This window comes from Biomphalaria glabrata, chromosome 3 (genome assembly GCF_947242115.1).
Source record: "Biomphalaria glabrata chromosome 3, xgBioGlab47.1, whole genome shotgun sequence".
Classification (NCBI taxonomy): Eukaryota; Metazoa; Mollusca; class Gastropoda; family Planorbidae; genus Biomphalaria; species Biomphalaria glabrata.
The window spans coordinates 18,511,524-18,532,030 of NC_074713.1; the positions used below are offsets into that span (position 1 = coordinate 18,511,524).

Consider the following 20,507-nt stretch of genomic DNA (forward strand, 5'->3'; position numbering starts at 1 on the left):
CAGACAAAGAGATGCGTAACATGTATGTCAGACAAAGAGATGCGTAACATATATGTCAGACAAGAGATGCGTGATATATATGTCAGACAAAGAGATGCGTGATATATATGTCAGACAAAGACATGCGTAACATGTATGTCAGACAAAGAGATGCGTAACATATATGTCAGACAAAGAGATGCGTAACATGTATGTCAGACAAAGAGATGCGTGACATGTATGTAAGAAAGAAAACAACAACATATAAGTTCTCTAGTAAAGTAGTCTGTCTTTACAACCATAATGTTCCATTTCAGTTTTATATTTTACAATGGCTTAAACGACAAAGAAATAAGTAAAAATAAGAGATGAAAACTCAATTGTTAGGTGTCTGTTCACAATTTATTCACATCCATCAATGGGTGAATACAAAATATTTAAAGAAGTAGTTTTTATGTGTTCATTGTCATTCTATATAGTTCACACACACACACACACACACACACACACACACACACGTACATGAAATGAATATTTACACATTGCACTCGATTCAATATTCACTCACCGTATTCCATACATCATTGTCTCCCCCTGATACCACGAAATTCGTTTATTATTAGACGATTAAGATATTAGGCAAAAGATAATATTGATTTAAGAAAAACATAGCCATGACCGTGCAACGCGCTGCTGGTCATGTTATAGGCTAACATTGTAATTCATTTAATTAGTATGACTCTATTATTATTTCCTATTTCACCAGAACAAGTTGCAGATTTCTGGAATGTTCTATAGCACGCGAACTAAAGTCAACAAGTGGAGGACAAATCATTTTGGGGTGAAATTGAACGAGTGATTTCATTTTCCCCCCTTTTTCTGTTGATTCAAGTTTTTTTTTTTTACCTCAAACAATAAGTGTATGCATTTTTTTTCTTCCTCTTTCTCACTCTCTCTCTGTTTTCCTCTTTCCTTCTTTCTTTCTCTGTTAAATTATACAATACCTCTTTTCATCTTGTATCTTTGAGTAAACCAAAACCTTAGTGGACACGGATTCCGAAAACGTCTCTAACGATTTTCCTAGAAATTTGACAATTGATGTCTATAGTTGGGAAAAAAAATTATTAGCCCATTGGCCACACTGGGAAAATCTCTAGCTTGATCGCTATAATTTTTCAAAGAATAAACAGAAATTAATTTAATTTTGGCTATGGGGCTAGATCTAGATGGCTATCATTGGAATATTATAAAATCTAGTAGAGTTCTACATTCGCTTAACAAGTATTTTTCTTACAAAAGGGTGGGGGGGGGGGATGGGGCGTGCGCAAAAAAGTTCTTTTTTTTTTAATCTAGCATTAATTAGTTATAAAGAGCAAAAGAATCACTCTATAAGTTGTATAAAAGAGGTATTGTCTTTTTTTTTTTACAGTATTTTTTATGTTGTATTTTTTTTTGTTTGAAGCTTATTCATATCTTTTATAAAATAAAAAAAAATCCTATTAATATAAATTATTTCTGAAAATTTCTTTCTAAATCCTAATTTTTAAAAAAATTCCTATGACACCACACAGCTTGTCCGCTTCAGATCTGATGGCAAGCTGTTGGCCAGTGCCGCCTGAGCAGCCTTCTCTAAGACTTTCTTAACTCCACTAGTGTTGTTCTTGGCCGAACACTCGACGTAATGCAATGAGCCCAGGTCTGCAGCTTCTTTCAGTCCCTCCCCGTACGTGACAAACTTGGAGATGTCGCTCTCACTATCGGCCTGAGCTTTGGTCCTCAGGTCAGTCTTGAGTCCAGCCACAACGAATGGAGTTTGTGCCGTGGAGTATCGTCTCATTTCTGAAACAAACAAGTCAAAAATAAATATCTTAAGTGAAAACATAAAATTTGATATGGGTAATCGTAGTCTTCAATTAAATATTCAATGGATCAGAGCTGGATTTATTTATAGGAAGCACAAGCTATAGCTTTGGGCATCCTCTTAGTTGGGGTCCCAAAACATTGTTACAGAGTTATTTTCAATAGAGCAAAAGAATAATTGGCTTATGTTAATTACAAAGGGCCCATATCTATGATAGCTTTGAATTCAAAATCTGGTTCTGCAGTGGGAATATGCAGGTAATAAATGTTTTGAAAACACACAACTGTCTGAATGATAATAGAGAAAATCTGAACTTCGATATGGCTGACAATATTGTACATTAGAGGTCTCTCAAGGCTAAGAGACGAAGTGTTGTGAGAGACTATTGTGAAAATAAAGCTTTTACTCAAATGGTAGAAGAAAAACATATCGAATTGAGAACCCCTGGTCTATAAAGAAAAATAAAGTAGTGAGACAAATGTTTAAGCTGCTTCACATTACAGACTTTGGCCTGATGTTTGTTGTTGATGGCTGTCTGGTCGTGATGTATGCACTCCGGACTATCATTACGTTGGTCCTGAGTTCGAATCCTTCCGCTGCCACTCCCTATAGTTCTGCAAGAGGTCTGGTCTAGGACGTAATGATCATTATTTTTAAAGGAACGTCAGAAACATACAAAAATAACAACTACAACTGTGCCTTCTTGAAACTTTTGTATTCTTCGAACCCTCGTGAGAAGCCCGTAAACTTCAAAGTTATGAAATACGCCATTTACTCATCAGCCTCGTTCACAAAACGAGGCTTCAATTTGACGGATTATTTATGCAACGGAGAAGTGAAAATAACAAAAACATACTGAGCGATGCCGTGCAGTTTTTCATTGACCTACAAATAGGGACTCAAGTTGTACTCATATAAATCTGAACCTATACGAACCAATTGAGCCACTAAATAACCGTGCAATGTTTATATATTATAGCAAGACTACAATTGAAGTGTAAAATTGGTATGATTCATAGCAGACCTACGTGACGATAGATATCTACTGTCATCAACACCATATACGTGTCAGTGAGATGTCATCATCATTTACTTTTAAGAAAACAAAATCAGCTCAATGTGTTGACTGGTGAACAAAAACCCGGAGCTAATCCACTCCCCCCCCCCATACACAAGGCTGATCACTTAAGTGACCTGGGAACTTGGTAAGGGGATGGGGCAGCGAAGTATAACTTCAGCCATTTAGTATTGTATGACCTAGGACCTTTGTCTTAGTTGAATTGTATCGAAGAAATGTAGGCCCCTGTGGAGTGTAACGCAAAGTCTCGTGAAGACATATAGGGAGTGTAATGCAATTAATTGTTTAATTAAACATAAAATTGATATTTCTTATCTGTAAAGCTCTTTGATTCAACCGGAAGTATAGAGCTCTTCAACTTCCGGTCCAATGAGAACGATAATGTACTTCAGATCCCATCCTTTTAAAAAGAAACCCTTTCTATTCTAAATGTTTAACTGAATAGATGTCTACATACTGATACTAGGATGATGCTCTGTTGATGTTTAGCTAGTTATTGTGGTTTCCCCTCAGAAGACAATGGATGCACCTAGATGTGTCACTGATTTTGGTTTCGTCTTGGGAGCCGGGATAGAATCTGAAGTGACTTATCAAGCCAATTCTGGACCCACAGAGTTTGCCACAGTTCGTGCATGTAGGCATATATGCATCTGTTTTAGGGCTAGCTGACAGGGCAGCTTTCTTTTTCTTTCTCTTGACTAAGGCAGCTTCGTTTCCTTTGCAGTCGGCGGGGTTCGTACCAGCACGCACAGTGGCTATTTATTATTTATTACTATCGAGATAATCAGATTATTCGTTGGTTCTCTATTTCTCTAATACAATAATTATTTTGGTTACTGATGACATCTTCATCTCTAAAATACATGTAGTGAAATAATTAGGGGAAAAGGAACAAAGACAACACCCTTCTGTTATTTTGTTTTAACCACAACAAATACATTTTTTGCGACGAACCAGAGTAAGATACTTTAAGTAATTTGACCTGTGATTTGTTTTGTTTAGAAAAGTTAAAAAGAGTACTTGACATTAGCACTCAAAGACTCTTGTATTTTGTTTTAAATAGATTACTATTTCCCCTGTGGATTATTTTTTCAAAGCGCACTTGGATGCTCATTGATCTACACATTTAAACTACTTACACAGTGACACGAATCCAACACTTGAAACAAACCAGTGTCAGAGCGACATGCCACTAAAGATGTGTACTAAGCTTGCATCTGTGTATATGTATGTAAACGCGGACACTTAAGCAATATAAGGCCTACATGTTAAGGATATTTTAACCTTGTCATCAGATCGTGTTAATGTACGTGACGTAAACTCAATGAATCGAAAAGTTGCAGACGTGAACTCCGGAATTTGAATAAAATCTGACGTCACATGACACTCATAAAGCTTTAAAAAAATTCAACAGTTAAACAAGGGATGGCTTCAAGCGGAATTCAAACTGTTGGTCAGACCTTCGTGTTGATGATCTCAAGAGCGTACTAGAGCAAGATACGAATCTGGCCCTCAGGGTCATCATGTGCTCATTTTCCATTGACATTTACCGAAGTTTTATAAAATGATTATTTGGTTGTTTATCCTCATCAAAATGAGGCCATATTGTCTGAGGCGTGAGGAGAAAGAGAACGCAAGTAAGAGAAACAACAAGATGCAGAGAAAACAGAAGTTTTAAAATGCATGCTGGTAAAGCTACAATCATTTGAAGAAATCTTGATAGGTTTTTTATTAGGTGCTGGTTCGGTCATATAGTAAGAAAGGATTGTCCAAAGAAAAGCTGGCTGGACAACATAAAAGAATAGACTGTCCTCTCTCTTGACATCCTGCTAAGAACAACTGCAGACCGGGATAGGTGTAGGCAGAGGCGGCCTTAGCAGTGCGTGGGGCCCAGGGCGAGTGTCATATGCTGAGCCCTGAAGCCTAAAAGAGACTATATATAGTCCTAGAGCTTATTTTTGTTACAAGCATAGTAACTTACGTAAGTAATATACTATTAGGCGTTTGACTACATTACATACTGTATTGCAAGTTTGCAATTAAGGTTATTGAACGTAATTAATTATTCAGAAACCATACTTAAATAGAATTCAATAAACTAGATACTAATAATTCTTCCGAACCCTCTGGAGTCGGAAAGTAACTATTAATCATTACAAAGGAGAACCAGAACACTTGCACTAAAACTAGTACCGAGTTGAACAAATCCTAGTATATACAAACTGATCTGGTTCTCGAAAGCAGAAGTACACAGGAATCTCCAATCGCGGTTGCCCCACTTGTTACCCCTAAGGTCGCTACTAGGTGTGGGCATTTTGTTACGTGAACTGTCACATCACCCCTACGTCACAGTACCACTAAGTCACAGCTCCCCTAAGTTACAGTACTCCTAAGTCACAGCATCCCTACGTCACAGTAACCCTAAGTCACAGCTCCCCTAAGTTACAGTACTCCTAAGTCACAGCACCCCTACGTCACAGCACCCTTAAGTCACAGCACCCTTAAGTCACAGCACCCCTAAGTGTGGGGATTTTGTTACGCGAACTGTCACATCACCCCTACGTCACAGCACCCCTAAGTCACAACTCTCCTAAGTCACAGTACCCCTAAGTCACAGCATCCCTACGTCACAGTACCCCTAAGTCACAGTACCCCTGCATCACAGCTCCCCTAATACGAAAGTCAAGGGACAGATGAAATGATGAGAAGATGCATTTTACATAAGAAGACGGGACAGAGACTCCTTAGAATAAATGTGAAATATAATGTAGGAAAAATATCAAATCTCGAGCTTTGGTTTTAATACCACCCCCTAATTTATATATTATTTAATTTTTAGCTATAGCACTTCATCATGAAACAACTTTTGTTATCTAGGGACCGATTTATGAAACAACTTTATTATCTAGGGACCGAACTAATCCCATCGGGCCACTAGCTGATCCAGAACTTTGGAGTGGGGGGGGCGATTTTTTTTCCAAACCCTAACCCTAACGCCCAGTAAACCCTAACCCTATGCATAAACGTGCGTACAACATATATATAAATGCTTCACTGAAGAAACGCATTCTCCTGACATCTACAGCTCATTATTAATAAGTTGGGGTTCGGGGCCAAGCCCCGACGACAAAAGCGTTGTCTTGCATTCTTCATTGCAGAAACGCATTCTCCTGACATCTACAGCTCATTATCCATGAGTGGGTTCGGGGCAAAGCCCCGACGCCAAAAGCGTTTTCTTGCATTATACACTGCAGAAACGCGTTCTCCTGACAACTTCGGCTCATTAGTAATCAGTGGGTTCGCCCCGACGCCAAAAGCGTTTTCTTACATTCTTCACTGAAGAAACGCATTCTCCTGACATCTACAGCTCATTATTCATTAGTGGAGTTAGGGGCAACCCTAACCCTAACCCCTCACTCCACCGAATCGGCCAAAATACCAGAAAGGGAGCGACATAATATAAAAATTATATTTTAATTCAACTAATTTAGCTCATAAACTATGATTTCCCCATAAAAGTAGGACCGCCCCCCCACTCAAAGGGTTTAGGTGGAAAGTGCAGTAGAAGTATTCGCCCCCCCCCCCCCCAATCCACCTACAGGGGAACGACATAATATAAAGATCGGTTAAAACACCAATAACAATTTTTAATTATGTAGATATTTAATTGATATTGTTAGCAAGCTTTTTTATCTCCACTCGAAAGGGGGGGGGGCGGGATTGATGCTAAACCCCCTCCCGACCCCATCAAATCAGCCAACATACTAGGAAGGGGGGGGGGCGAAATTATCTAAAAAAAAGTTGAAATATAAATAATTATTAACATAAGTAATAAATTCGTTTACAAATTGTGCTTAATTCTAAACTATAATTCGTCTGCACCTCCTTCAGGGGGGGGGGGGTCGGCCGAGTGTGGGGGGGGGGGGGGGGCGATCGCCCCTACCGCCCCCCCCTGGATCCGCCAGTGCATCGGGCTAACAATACCTCCACCCTTTTTTTTCGCCTTTCAGTAAGGTGAAACTCATTAACATGAATTCCCTCAGATCTGGTCCAATGCCTATCAGCTCATGGTATGATTATTTCCCCCCTGCTTCTGATATAGACTAAATGAAAGACTAATTAGGTTCATGAGGTTGGCATGGTGACACAGACAGAGGGCGAGCATGGAGATCATTGGCCTTTTATTAGACCACGAAAAAATGACGCCTCATTAAGCGATTAATCTACTCCTTCCAAAGACATTCTTTCGCTAATTTTGCTTCAAAAGTCTTTCATCAAAACATTGCAGAATGTCGAGTTATAAGTATCCTATACATTTGTTTTCATTAAAGCAGTTATCTTAACGTGTTATACGTAAAAAAAAAAAAAGCTCATTATATACCGTCTTGGTTATTTTCTTTAAAAATCTTTTGTAATTCTTCGATTCATCTTGCAGATTTGGGGGTCTCAACATCCTGGGTGGGTGTACGTGGTTCACGAAAACGGCTTTTACGATTTCCCTAGAAATGTAACAGTTGATGCATATCGCAGAGATCGTTAAAATTGTTGAAAGTGCGGGGCAAAGAATGTAAATGTTCCATTGTTTTTTTTTAATTTTTAACATTCATTTGTCATTAATAAAGAAAAACAATCGCTCTATAGATTTTAAAAAGTAGGTATTTACTTTTCAAAGTACGGCTTAATGTTTTAATTAGAAAGTATTTTTTAAAATTATGTCACTCTACCGAGTGGGAAATAGATATTCACTTTTTCGGTTACATTTGTTGTTACAACTTAGCGTATCAAATATGGTCAATGAGATCTTAAATATCTTAAATAATTATTTTTAAAGCCTGGTGTTTAAAATGTAAAAAAAAACAAAACAATATACTAAAGTGCAAAGATCTAAGATATCTTTCAAAGCTAATGGCCACAAAGTAGTTATTATCAATGGTATATCCTAAATGCATACTTAATAATATTTAAATGTCATAACAGACTTATTGGTGAAACAAGAAACTAGGTCTGTAACTATCTCTATTAATTAAGAAATGATAGGTGCCGAGGAGGGATAGAGTGCTGAGCTGACACATCTCAAGTTCCAAGTTCAATGCTTCAAACTCTTGAAAGATTTTCCCAATAGTAATCCAACAGAAGTTTTGAAGAACGGATGGCTAGTCGTGCTTGTTAATTACAGACGTACACTCTGCTAAGTCATTGGCTTTCCAGATGGATTTACTAGTTGTGCTTGTTAATTAGAGACGTACACTCTGCTAAGTCATTGGCTTTCCTGATGGATTTACTAGTTGTGCTTGTTAATTAGAGACGTACACTCTGCTAAGTCATTGGCTTTCCTGATGGATTTACTAGTTGTGCTTGCTAAGTCATTGGCTTTCCTGATGGATTTACTAGTTGTGCTTGCTAAGTCATTGGCTTTCCTGATGGATTTACTAGTTGTGCTTGCTAAGTCATTGGCTTTCCTGATGGATTTACTAGTTGTGCTTGCTAAGTCATTGGCTTTCCTGATGGATTTAGTAGTTGTGCTTGCTAAGTCATTGGCTTTCCTGATGGATTTACTAGTTGTGCTTGCTAAGTCATTGGCTTTCCTGATGGATTTACTAGTTGTGCTTGCTAAGTCATTGGCTTTCCTGATGGATTTAGTAGTTGTGCTTGCTAAGTCATTGGCTTTCCTGATGGATTTAGTAGTTGTGCTTGCTAAGTCATTGGCTTTCCTGATGGATTTAGTAGTTGTGCTTGCTATATATCGCCCTAGTTTCCGATTTCGCAAGGTTGTCTTTACCAGAAGTGGTAATGAATATAAGCAATCCACTACTTATAAAATGCTTCCTAATGGCATACGTCTCAAATATCCTCTAGCAACCAATCCAACTTCTGACCTTCACGTGAGGTTCAGATATATTGAGTCCGGCGGAACTGTTTTCACTAACAAGAGAAGGGGCGAAAGCAAGTACTGTTTTATAAACCAGTAAGCTTCGGGCAGGAGGGGCTCGTTAGCCATGTCTGGCTACCTACCTAGGAGAAGGAAAACTCTGAATTCAAACCTCTTCTGCCTTGCTATACCCAATCAGGGAAAAGGCTTCGGGATTCAACCCTGAGGAAAAATCAGGAGCTAATAGACCTTAGGCAGTATGCAGCACTCAGTGCTACACCCTGGCAGAGCCTGCAACGCCGCTGACCCCAAACTTGCAAAGGAAAACGGAATCTCACTTTATTAGTTTATGGTAAAGACACTTACCAGGAAGCCAATGATGACGTAACCTTTCCAGTGTATCGGGTCGACTGACGTCAAAGCACAATATGTAGACGTCAGCAAAGCCACAGACTTTCTCTCTGAGTTTGTCGTATTCATCCTGAAGTGATTGAGAAGTAGAAAGTTAAACGGTATGCTATGTATCTTCGCACGGGTATTTATTGACGTGATAGGTTGAAATAGTAAGAAAGTCAGCTCGAACCAGCTTGTATATTTCTGTCTCAATGTATTGTTAAGATGAGAGTAGCTTCTATCATGTGCAGCACTGGATTTAGTCTTCATATTCCCCCCTCCCTAACCAGTTATAAATAAAGACAATTTTTTTTCGCTTTTTCTTCAAACTGATTGCAACTATCCCTGGAAATAGTTTTTAGGCCCTTTAGCAAGTGTGGACCCTAGGTTATAGCTTATGATGCCTTTAGGCCCCTTAGCAAGTGGGGGCCCTAGGCTATAGCTTATGATGCCTTTAGGCCCCTTAGCAAGTGGGGGCCCTAGGCTATAGCTTGTGATGCCTTTAGGCCCCTTATCAAGTGGGGGCACTAGGCTATAGCTTGTGATGCCTTTAGGCCCCTTAGCAGGTGGGGGCCCTAGGCTATAGCTTGTGATGCCTTTAGGCCCCTTAGCAGGTGTGGGCCCTAGGCTATAGCGTGTGTTGCCTTTAGACAAATCCAACAGTGTGATCCAAGGACGAGATGCATTCAGGACAATTTTTATTTCAGAGGATTTCAATACTTCAAAAGTGCTATCCGAATCTTTCCTACAGAGATAGTAAGCAACCGAATCTTTCCTACAAAGATAGTAAGCAACCGAATCTTTCCTACAGAGATAGTAAGCAACCGAATCTTTTCTACAGAGTAAGCAACCGAATCTTTCCTACAGAGATAGTAAGCAGAGTTAAGATTGTGACAACAACAACAACACAGAGCAGCTTCATTATTTCTAGACGAAAGAAAAGATCTTTGAAAATATATAAAAAAAAATACAATCAAAATCGTTTGAGAGAAAAACTAGAGATACAATATTATTGATAACCACAGTACTACCTGTCCATATGTGTCCACTATGGTCAATTTGACATGAACATTTTCGTGAACTATTGTGGAGGGATTGGAAGTCAAGTGGTCAAATTCTGAAACATAAAAATAGAAAAAGAAAAAAACGAATGATTTACGTTCTACAAGTGAGATCATCAGATGTAGTTGACTTAATTATAGACATAGATATTTTTTAATAAACTTTTTAAATTCTATTCATCTCAATTTGTATGTTATTCTACAAGTGTGAAATATCAAGATATACTATTTTCAGAAAACTTTTCTTGAAAACAAAATCTAGATCTTAGTAAGTAAAGAACAACCCTGGAACATTTCCTGCTTCAAAAACGTCCTTATTAACGAATCGTGATTCTTTGCAACTAGTGATAAGATCTTTAGCATAGCATTGATGTGGCATCTGATAATTTTTTTTTGTAAGGAAATTGCAGATCTCTCTCGTGAAGTGAAGGAGACTTATTTGCACTTTACTGGACAGGGAGTGGAAAGTATCGAAGAAAGTGCCGTTTTTCCAACCTTTAGAGAAACTATAAATGTTAAAATGCAAACTCTTGGTTAGTAGTTATAATCATGCTTTACAATTGACTGTATGGAATAAATCTTATCAGACCTGAATGTCCGTCGATCGGACCAGGTGGACACTCCAGAGGGTAGCGACCACTTAAGTAGGTCAGAAGCATGGAGGACTTGCCGACATCGCCGTCCCCCAGCACCACACACTTGACATTGTGAGTGACAATCACTGGAGCTGTCTTACTGCTCCTTCTCCGACTCCGCATCTCAGCCATCTTGGAAGTCGCTCTTTGAGTCAGGAATTTGAAGCTTTGATAAGTCGTCTGAAATGTGGGGGTTGTTTTTGTTGTATGAAATTAGATAAAACAGAAAAATGTTACTCCTAATGAATGAACGACTAGGTTGTAAATTCATAACAATGATAGTTTCATTTTGTTGAAATACAACAGTGCAACGGTGTTACTAAATTTATCCATACTCAACTAGGTACTAACGAAACAGTTTCATATTCCTTCTGACATAAAGGATTTTCATGCCGTAGTTTATGTCAGAAATCTAATGTTCGTCTACATTTTCATATTCAAAGATTCGGTTTACATTTTTGACTTAGTAAAATAAAGTTGGAGGGGAAAAGAAAAATAGGGTGATATAGAGAAACGTGAGGGAGATGTAATGGAACCATTGAAAACTATTAGAAAATGACAAAAGGACAAGTTGGTGAAATTTGAAAATAAAAATACGAAACAATGTCAAGGGAGCCCAATAGGAAATAACTGCTGCCAACTTAAAACAAATACTTTGTACTCATAGACATAAATAAATATAGACTGGCCGAAGGAAGTAACTTCATGTAACTTGAAAACATGTATATCTATTGTATTCGGATTTACGATTTTGAAAAATTGCATAATCTTCAGTCTTAGAGATTTAAAAAAAACACTAGTGAAAATAATGTAGTACTTATATAGGTTATGGCTGAAATAGATATGAATACTTTACTTTTATACTGCTCATAAATGATGTATAATGAAGTACACAAAATGTTCGTTTCATAAAACTCTTTAATCGGCCAGTCTATATTTATTTATGTCTATGTTTGTACTATATTGGGAAAGAACTTAGAAATTGGATTCAAGAGTGCTGAAATGTGCACACATATTATTAAATACTTAGTAAAATATATATGAATAATTGTTATACTGGAACAATCCATTTATGGAAATTCCCGATGCTGAAGACGAAACTTTTTTTTACTTTATCATCTTTCTTGAAGCCGGGTACAGATAGTCGAAGCTAGTTGAAATGTTAGTAACAGTTTATTTTTAATTAACAACACAATACATGTCTTTGATTATGAATGTCACAAACGTAGCCCAAACCTTACGATGATGATAGTCTAGAGCCGATACCCATTGACCATGTGTGTTTGTGTGGAATCTAATAAGTATTATGTTTACAAAGAACAGAAACATAGAAACAATAGCTCCAGTGTTTGTATATGTTTATGTGTATTATGTGTGTGTGTGAGTGTATATGTAATATGTACCAGTGTATTATGTATGTGTGTGTAGGGTATTATAAACGTGAGAAGTAAGGAGCCACTCGTGTGTCCAGTATGTTGCCGTTGTGTGACCTACGTGAGGATTTGACCTTTGTCCGGGCTTACACGACGGACCAAGTCGTTGGGTGAGTGGTAAGGCTTAGACGCTGACAGACACGTGGGCACAGATCCGCGTTGACAGACACGTGGGCACAGATCCGCAGTGACAGACACGTACTGTGCAGAGGCTCAAGTCAGTCTATTTGTCAATACACTTAAAAGCAATAAGATTTGCAACATGTCAGGTTCTGGAAATATGATCAATGGGAATAAGAGAAAGTGAATGTGAGGCTAAAAATTGTTGGTTTCCAAGGAAAGAGAGTTCCCAGAATTAAGACTAAGAGTCATTTATTTTCCCTAACTGTTCGGCTATCTTCACTTTTTCCGCCACAGACTCCTTAATATTTGTTCTTCTATTATTAACCCTCAAATGTCAGTTTTAACCCATTTAAAAAGTAATTTTAATGTTGCATTAATATTCGTACTATTTTCTTTCTTTTTCTTGTAATACACATTGATCTAGTAATAACATTACATTTGTTGAGGTGTTAAGGTCTGACGGAAATCGGTTAGAACCGTTAGAGAAAGACTTCTAGATGTGAAACCAATTGAACAGGCCTATATCTTATGTTTAAAAAGGTCATCACGGACACATTTCGTCTCCTATAAAAAGTCCAAATCATTAGCTTTACATTCTGGGACTAAAAACAAGCAAAATATAACAATATTTAAAATAAAAAGAAGCTTATATGAAGGGAAGAGCTACACACTTACAACTATATATATCTCAAGAATGTAGAAGTTATTTTCCCTTTTCGATATCAAACAAAATAATTAATGACCAATAATTAATTTACTAATTATTTGCTTTATTGATTAATGTTTTGTTAGGTACAATAAATAATTATTTAACATTTCAGCTTGATCCGAGAATATTTGTAGGAGAAAATAACGTGTTCAACTATCTAAGGGGACAAAACTCAACATATTTAGCCTTATCTGTGAATACTGAATGATTAATTTCTTTTGTTGGTATTAAATAAAATAATTAATTATTGTTTTATTTTTTTTATTGATATGTGTATTGTCTTCCCCAATGAATAATGTGTAAGGTTTCAACTTGATCCGAGAATAGGAATGGGATAAATTATGTGTTACAATTTTTTACCAGATAGAGTGAGTTGATAGAAGCTTCGTACAAATCAAACGTTGTGAACATGTAATACGAATGTGCAATTTTAGTTTTGAAATAATAATAATAATAATAATAATAATCTTTATTATCCGTAAGGAAATTTGTCTTACAATTTGTGCATTACACCAAACAAAAAACAATATAACTATAAGAAACCAAAGTGTACATTCACACCAGACTCACTCACTAATCACACAATTAGTATGTCCTCTAAACACAGATTCTTCCCTGGTGTTCTAAACTTCACAAATATATTGTTAACTTCCGACATACATTGTTTTCAAATTTAGATCGTGGAAGCATATGTTGCTTTGGAGTGGCCAGATCTAATGACCATTATTTTGCAGCTTTAAAAAGAATGGACATTATATCGCAAGCTGTAAAGCGCAAAACATTTGTTTATACAATTAGTTTTGTTATATCCATTAGCTTTTCTGTATTAAAAAAAATTTCTTTCAATTGACTTTAAAAAATTTAAATGAATTATTTTGACAAATGTTCATGATTCTATTGGGCTGAAGTTACGCACGTTAACTCATGCTGCGTGATGACAAATTAAAATTAAAGAAACATCACTTAATTAATTACATACTTCACCAAAACATCACTTAATTAATTACATACTTCACCAAAACATCACTTAATTAATTACATACTTCACCAAAACATCACTTAATTAATTACATACTTCACCAAAACATCACTTAATTAATTACATACTTCACCAAAACATCACTTAATTAATTACATACTTCACCAAAACATCACTTAATTAATTACATACTTCACCAAAACATCACTTAATTAATTACATACTTCACCAAAACATCACTTAATTAATTACATACTTCACCAAAACATCACTTAATTAATTACATACTTCACCAAAACATCACTTAATTAATTACATACTTCACCAAAACATCACTTAATTAATTACATACTTCACCAAAACATCACTTAATTAATTACATACTTCACCAAAACATCACTTAATTAATTACATACTTCACCAAAACATCACTTAATTAATTACATACTTCACCAAAATGTTTTATTTATCTTTAAAGCATGGTTCTAAAACTATGGATCTCATGGGAACAAGCAATTATATTGTATTTTTCTTATTACTGAGTATTAGTAATATTCCTTTTGCATATGTCCGCCCCCAAACAAAGATAAGACACAATCATTTTATGAGAAATAAAGTATGTTTAGTTTACTATATTATCTGAACATAATGTATGAATTTTTAAAAACGTATTTTTATTTACAGCCCTGTTAACTACTGTAGTCAAATTTCACTGCACACTTCAAAAGTAGGCTACATTTACACATAGACTTCAGATCTTGAAATCAGGTTGAGTACATTGAACCGCCATCACAGCCATTACCCATTCGATATCATAAACAGCCCCGAGATCTACGACACTTTTATATTTAAAGCTGAAACATTGAATTGAAACGTAACTCGGCATAAAGAAAAACATCTATTCATAAAAAAAAGTTTGTGATTGACACCGCGGTTTGTTTACATTCATAACGTCAAGACGTCTCAGTGTTAGGAAAACATAAACAACTTTTATTTAAGAATTAGTTGAGGAGACAGAAAACAAGTTGATCTAGACCAAGACCAAAAAATTGTTTCGTTTCTCTGGGGGCTTTTTATATTCTGACTAGGGAACGAAAAGTCATTTATCCTTTTGTTGTCAATCTTTCCGGACTGTTGACCTTTATAAAAATGTTTACTATATGAAAAAAAAATCTATCAACGTTGACAGAAAGACATATCAAAGCAAAAAAAAGAAAAGTTATTTATTACGTCGGGTTAAGACACATTAATATCCTCTTCTATGATCTCTCTCTCTCTCTCTCTCTCTCTCTCCATCGCTCACACCTCTCCCCCTGTCACCTGTTGCATCTTCTACAACTGAGAAAACTTACCCCACAAAAAGAATTTTATAAAATAATATGAACTTGAAAGAATAAAGTTATAGAAGCAGGTCCTTTCTTAGACATAGTCTCGATTGGCGATGCACTTGTTAGATATTTAATAAAACATTCAATAAAACACAATGAAAAAACCTGGTTGAAAACAAGTGAATATCTGAAAATAGTAAAGGGACCTAGACCTAGATCTACTGCAAATGTATTTTAGTATGACAATGTCTTTGTAAAGAATACAAAGTTGCATGGAAGTTTAATAGGCAGGGGATGGGGGAGGGCAGGTTTCAAACCCAGCACCATCAAGACTGCAGTTCATAGCGCATACTACACGACAAGACAGCCATCTACTATTGTCAATTTTAATTATTTTTTTGTTTGACAGATTCTAAAATATGAGGACAATTTAAAAAGTCATTTCTGAAATTAACCAAAACGATCAATTAACGTTTTGTTACATAAAAAACAACAAGTTTGTACTTAAAGTTTTGAGTAGATCAATTGATCCATGCTGTCCAACTTACATTGCTATCCAAGCTACTACAGAAATACACAAAACAAGTTTGAACGTAAAGTCTCTGCCGGGAGAGGACTTAAACATCCACCGCCCATCGAGTGAACACAAACATACACACACACACACACACGTGGGGGGACAGTTGCACACAGGCAACTAGGAATGTAATTGTGCGTGCGTTTACGACAAGTGTTTGTGTGTTTTTGGCTACGTCCGTGTGTGAAGGCGCACTAACACACACACACACACACACACATTACTACTATGCCGTCACAGGTCGCAGTGGAGTGCCGCCACTTTTGATTTTGGATTACTCATGCCTTACTTCTCACACACAGGGGCGGGCACTCCACAAAGAGCACTCATTCTTTAAGTGGTGCGTACGTGTGAGGGGGGAAAAGGGGGGGGGGAGACAAGTTAGAAGGAAGAGATCATGAACTTTCCCATTTTAGTTCATCCGTTATGGTGTAGATACAAATATACAAACTTATGTCAACCTAGAAATAAATACAAACTTTCTGGGAGACAGGGGAGTGCATTTTATTCGGGAGTTATCAAGGGTTCTGAAACTCTTTTTTTTTTTTGGAATACAATTATAGCATTAGGCCTACTTCCTGAAAGTGTCAAACAAAATTATATAAATTATAAGATGGCGCTGAAGGGAAGAAAGATATGTTAAAATGTTTTTTAATTAAGCCGAAAAAAACAAACACCCCAGTATGTACCTACCAAACCTATTTGCATGACATTTCATACACACTACACATGTTCCTTTAAACACATAATTTCATATCAAAACACAGTTTTGACAAATATAGCAGCCTGATTGCCGCAATTATCTTATCTTATCTTATATAATACAGACGTTACTTCAAAAACAGAGGATGATTACGTCCCACGCGTCATGCATTTAGTCATGCATATTAACCAATGACCTAAACTCCGCCAAGTCACTGGTTTTCCTGGCTAGTTCAGGCAACCCATTCCATACTCTAATAGCTCAAGGGAAGAATGAGCATTTGTACAAATTTGTTCTACCATATGGGACGAGGTATGTGCCTTTATCTTTGCGTCTTTCAGAGTATTTTATTAAATTTTGTTCTTGTATTTGAAGATTATGGTTCAGTGTTTTATGTATAATTGCTACTTTACTTTTAAGTCTTCTATCCTGAAGGCTTTCTAAATTTAGTGATTTTACTAAAGGTATTACCCTAGTCAAATGTGAATATTCGTTTGTTATGAATCTCACTGCTCTATTTTGTGTCTGTTCCAGTTTCTTAATGTTATCTTGAGTTGAGGGGTCCCAAACAGAGGATGTCTATTCTATTATTGGCCTAACCAAGGTTAAATAAGAGTTTTTATTTTTATGTTCTTATTTGATTTATAGACATTTTTTTCTAATTCTCGAAAAATCGTGAGCTATCAGTTAAAACCTTTCTATAATATGTTCGGTGCTTCACCGAAAAGCCGCAGTCTATATAAAAAGACTAAATATAAATAACATAAAAAAAGACCCCTTTAGTTTTTATTTACCTTACTTCATTCTTACTTAGCATATAATAGCATCAAAAAGAAAAAATCTATCAAGAGTATATTTCTTTTTTTTTTTTTTGTTTCGCGAGTGTAGCTCACACTTTTCTCTACATTCAAAAGTGATCAAATAAACGATGACAGCTAATAAAACCAAACTGATAGGCCTATTTCCTTTTTAGCGGCCCCCGAAAGGGGAAAAGACGCTATTAGTTTTGTGCGAAATGTCTGTCCGTCCCGTTTAGATCTCGTAAACTAGAAAAGATATTGAAAATCCGGCATCACAATATTTTAGACCATTCAAAGTTCTGATGCAACGGCTACTTTTTTTTTTTTCTGAAAGCGAAAAAATCTAATTTTTTAAATCAGTTATGCAAGCAGTTTTTTTTAAAGAGAAAAGGCTAATTAGTATGCATTATAAGTTAGACCTAAATTAAAAAAGAAAAGTAATCTTGTAAATGTCATTTTCGTGAACAATTTTTTTTATTGCGGAAATATTTCTTTTTTTTTTTTTTAGCATTCGAATAAGAGATTCATCCTTTTCAAAACAATTACATCTATTATAAGACTTCAGTTAGGCCAGGAGAGGCGCGGTAGCTGAGCGGTAAAGCGCTTGGCTTCCGAACCGGGGGCCCCGGGTTCGAATCCTGGTGAAGACTGGGATTTTCAACTTCGAAATCCTTAGGTGCCTCTGAGTCCACCAAGTTCCAATGGGTACTTGATATTAGTTGGGGAAAAGTAAAGGCGGTTGGTCGTTGTGCTGGCTACATGACACCCTCGTTAACCGTAGGCCACAAAAACAGATGAACTTTACATCATCTGCCCTATAGACCACAAGGTCTGAAAGGGGAACTTATTAGGCCAGGTTCACAACTAACTTTGCATTCACTTGCACCTATCCTTTGATCTACTGTACCGTTGGAGCACTACACAAGATCTGTCAACCTTCTTTCTCCATTCTTATCTCTCATTTGTCTTTGATATAATTTCATTTGGATGTTCTTTCTGGAAATATTGAAGCCTGCCTGGGTGGACCACTTCGTAATCTTGTTTTTTTTTTGTTGTTTTTTTTTGACGACACAACTCTGAATTAAATGAAGCGTAGGGAAAAGGGAAGTGGGGATTCAATTGGGGACCTTCCAAAAATGCATCTTTTCCCTTCTAGGCCTGAGACTGATGGTCTAAAGAATTGTTTGCGACATCTAATACCGTAAAACTAATCAGAGGGGCTATATCTAGTATTCAAAAGATGAGAGTATATGGTGAGAGGTCGATTAATGGGAGGATGTTAAAAAAAGGTAAGAGGTTTTCATTGTAATAAAAAAAAGGCCAAAATGTGTTAAGGGTTTGTGGGGAGCGGCGGTGGAAAATCAACACAGAATATATTTAAATAATTCAAATATTGAATTGAGAAGCCCGAAGACAAGTCAAAGACTGATACGTAGGACTAACTTTTCTGTTGTGGGCGGGAGGCCGGAAAGTGTGTGTATGTGTGTGGGGGGGGTAGTCTTATAAGTGTTATTCATCATCATCAAACTCCATTTGAGTGAAGGTTTGAGAGGTTCAAACCCCTTCTTGCAAAAACCATGGACAGGAACCCTGCTATTTTTTGCGTTGTGCATATGTATTACACTACAGGTAGAGTATTTGTGGTATTGCCATATCTGCCTGGGGCAGTCAAAAAGAATATGAGACTCGGTTTCCTCTTCTTCCCAGCATCGGGGGCACCGTAGGTCGTGTTTGACCATAGCCGTGCGAAATATGAGCCAACAGGACAGTACTTGTCCTGCACTGTACTATAAGTGATATTAGAATTCACGGGCCAAAAGAATGTGTGTTTTTCGGTGGGGGGGGGGAGGGGAGCATTATAAAGTGGGTCCTTCAAAATTAAATCAAATAGTCAGAGAAATTACGATAGACAGGGCTAAACAACAAAATTGAGGTTCCAGAGAGAGAGAGAGAGAGAGAGAGAGAGAGAAAGAGAATGAGAGAGAGAGAATGAGAGAGAGAGATGGGGAGACAGAGAGAGAGAGATGGGGAGAGAGAGAGAGATGGGGAGAGAGAGAGAGAGGAAGGAAAGAGGAAGAGAACGTACCATGTCATGTCATTGTATCAGATACAATAATTCACGGGCTAAAAAGTAGGTTGGATCATTAAAATGTGGCTCGATTATCGGGAGGATAAAAAAAAAGGGGGGGGGTTCCTCTTTAATAAATGATAAAATGTCTGGAAAGAAATAGACGGGTCTACACTGTGTGTAATAATAGTATAATAGTACATTATTTATATTGCATTTTCGTAATGGTTTAATGGTTTAAACATTAAATAAACTAACTTACTTGTGTTTAAATGTATTATAGACATCACTATGTAATTCAAGGAGTGCTTATAGATTTGCAGCCAAAAAGAAATGACTAACAATAGTTTGGAAAATTCCAATGTAATTTCCAACATTAATATTGTAGGATTTGTTCATTGACATCTGGAAGTTATAAAGGACCAATATATCGCTGTAATAAAAGTCGTAAGATGCTAATAGGATAGACTCAAACTGATTACTATGCTTAACTGCGTGGTCGTGTGGTATGTGCTCTAGACTGCTGTGTCAATAATTTTGAGTTCAAACCCTGCCCGCCACCATTACCTGCCGTCCTGCGGGAGGTTTTCTTCACTGAAACACAGACAATTCAAACTTGGATTAAGCTATTCATTTTATAGAGGAATTATTAAAAATAGAGCATACTACTTGAAAAACTAAGCAAAGCGTCCATATCTCTCAATATTAAAAGTTTTATCTTCCCTTTTCTGTATAAAACAACATTAATTAATTACCACTAATTGATTAACGAAATGGTTAATTTTTTTATTGAATCATGTTTTATCATCGACAATGAATAATTGTGCAAAACTTCAACTTGATACAGAGAACGGGAAGAGTTAGGAAAAAAAGTGTTATTCACCCAGACAGACAGACGGACGGAGTGAGTT

At 36.7% G+C, this 20,507-nt stretch overlaps 1 protein-coding gene across 1 annotated transcript; it reads right to left on the bottom strand.

Moving 5' to 3' along the window:
* Positions 1-359: 359 nt before the first annotated feature.
* On the bottom strand, positions 360-16,179 carry LOC106057088 (ras-related protein Rac1-like). Its single transcript, XM_013214141.2, has 5 exons — positions 15,997-16,179; positions 10,831-11,056; positions 10,212-10,297; positions 9,154-9,268; positions 360-1,818 (listed from the first exon to the last, which is right to left on the bottom strand). The coding sequence occupies exons 2-5, from the start codon at positions 11,006-11,008 to the stop codon at positions 1,535-1,537; spliced, it is 663 nt and encodes a 220-aa protein (XP_013069595.2). The 5' UTR covers positions 11,009-11,056; positions 15,997-16,179; the 3' UTR covers positions 360-1,534.
* Positions 16,180-20,507: the final 4,328 nt, after the last annotated feature.

What these genes read in the sequence shown, in the direction of transcription:
- LOC106057088 (XM_013214141.2), bottom strand. Translation starts at nt 11,008, where the DNA reads ATGGCTGAGATGCGGAGTCGGAGAAGGAGCAGTAAGACAGCTCCAGTG. An exon ending in TAGTGGACACATATGGACAG is followed by an intron (nt 9,269 to 10,211) that starts GTAGTACTGTGG and finishes CAATCACTTCAG; the next exon opens with GATGAATACGACAAACTCAG. An exon ending in ACGTCATCATTGGCTTCCTG is followed by an intron (nt 1,819 to 9,153) that starts GTAAGTGTCTTT and finishes TGTTTGTTTCAG; the next exon opens with AAATGAGACGATACTCCACG.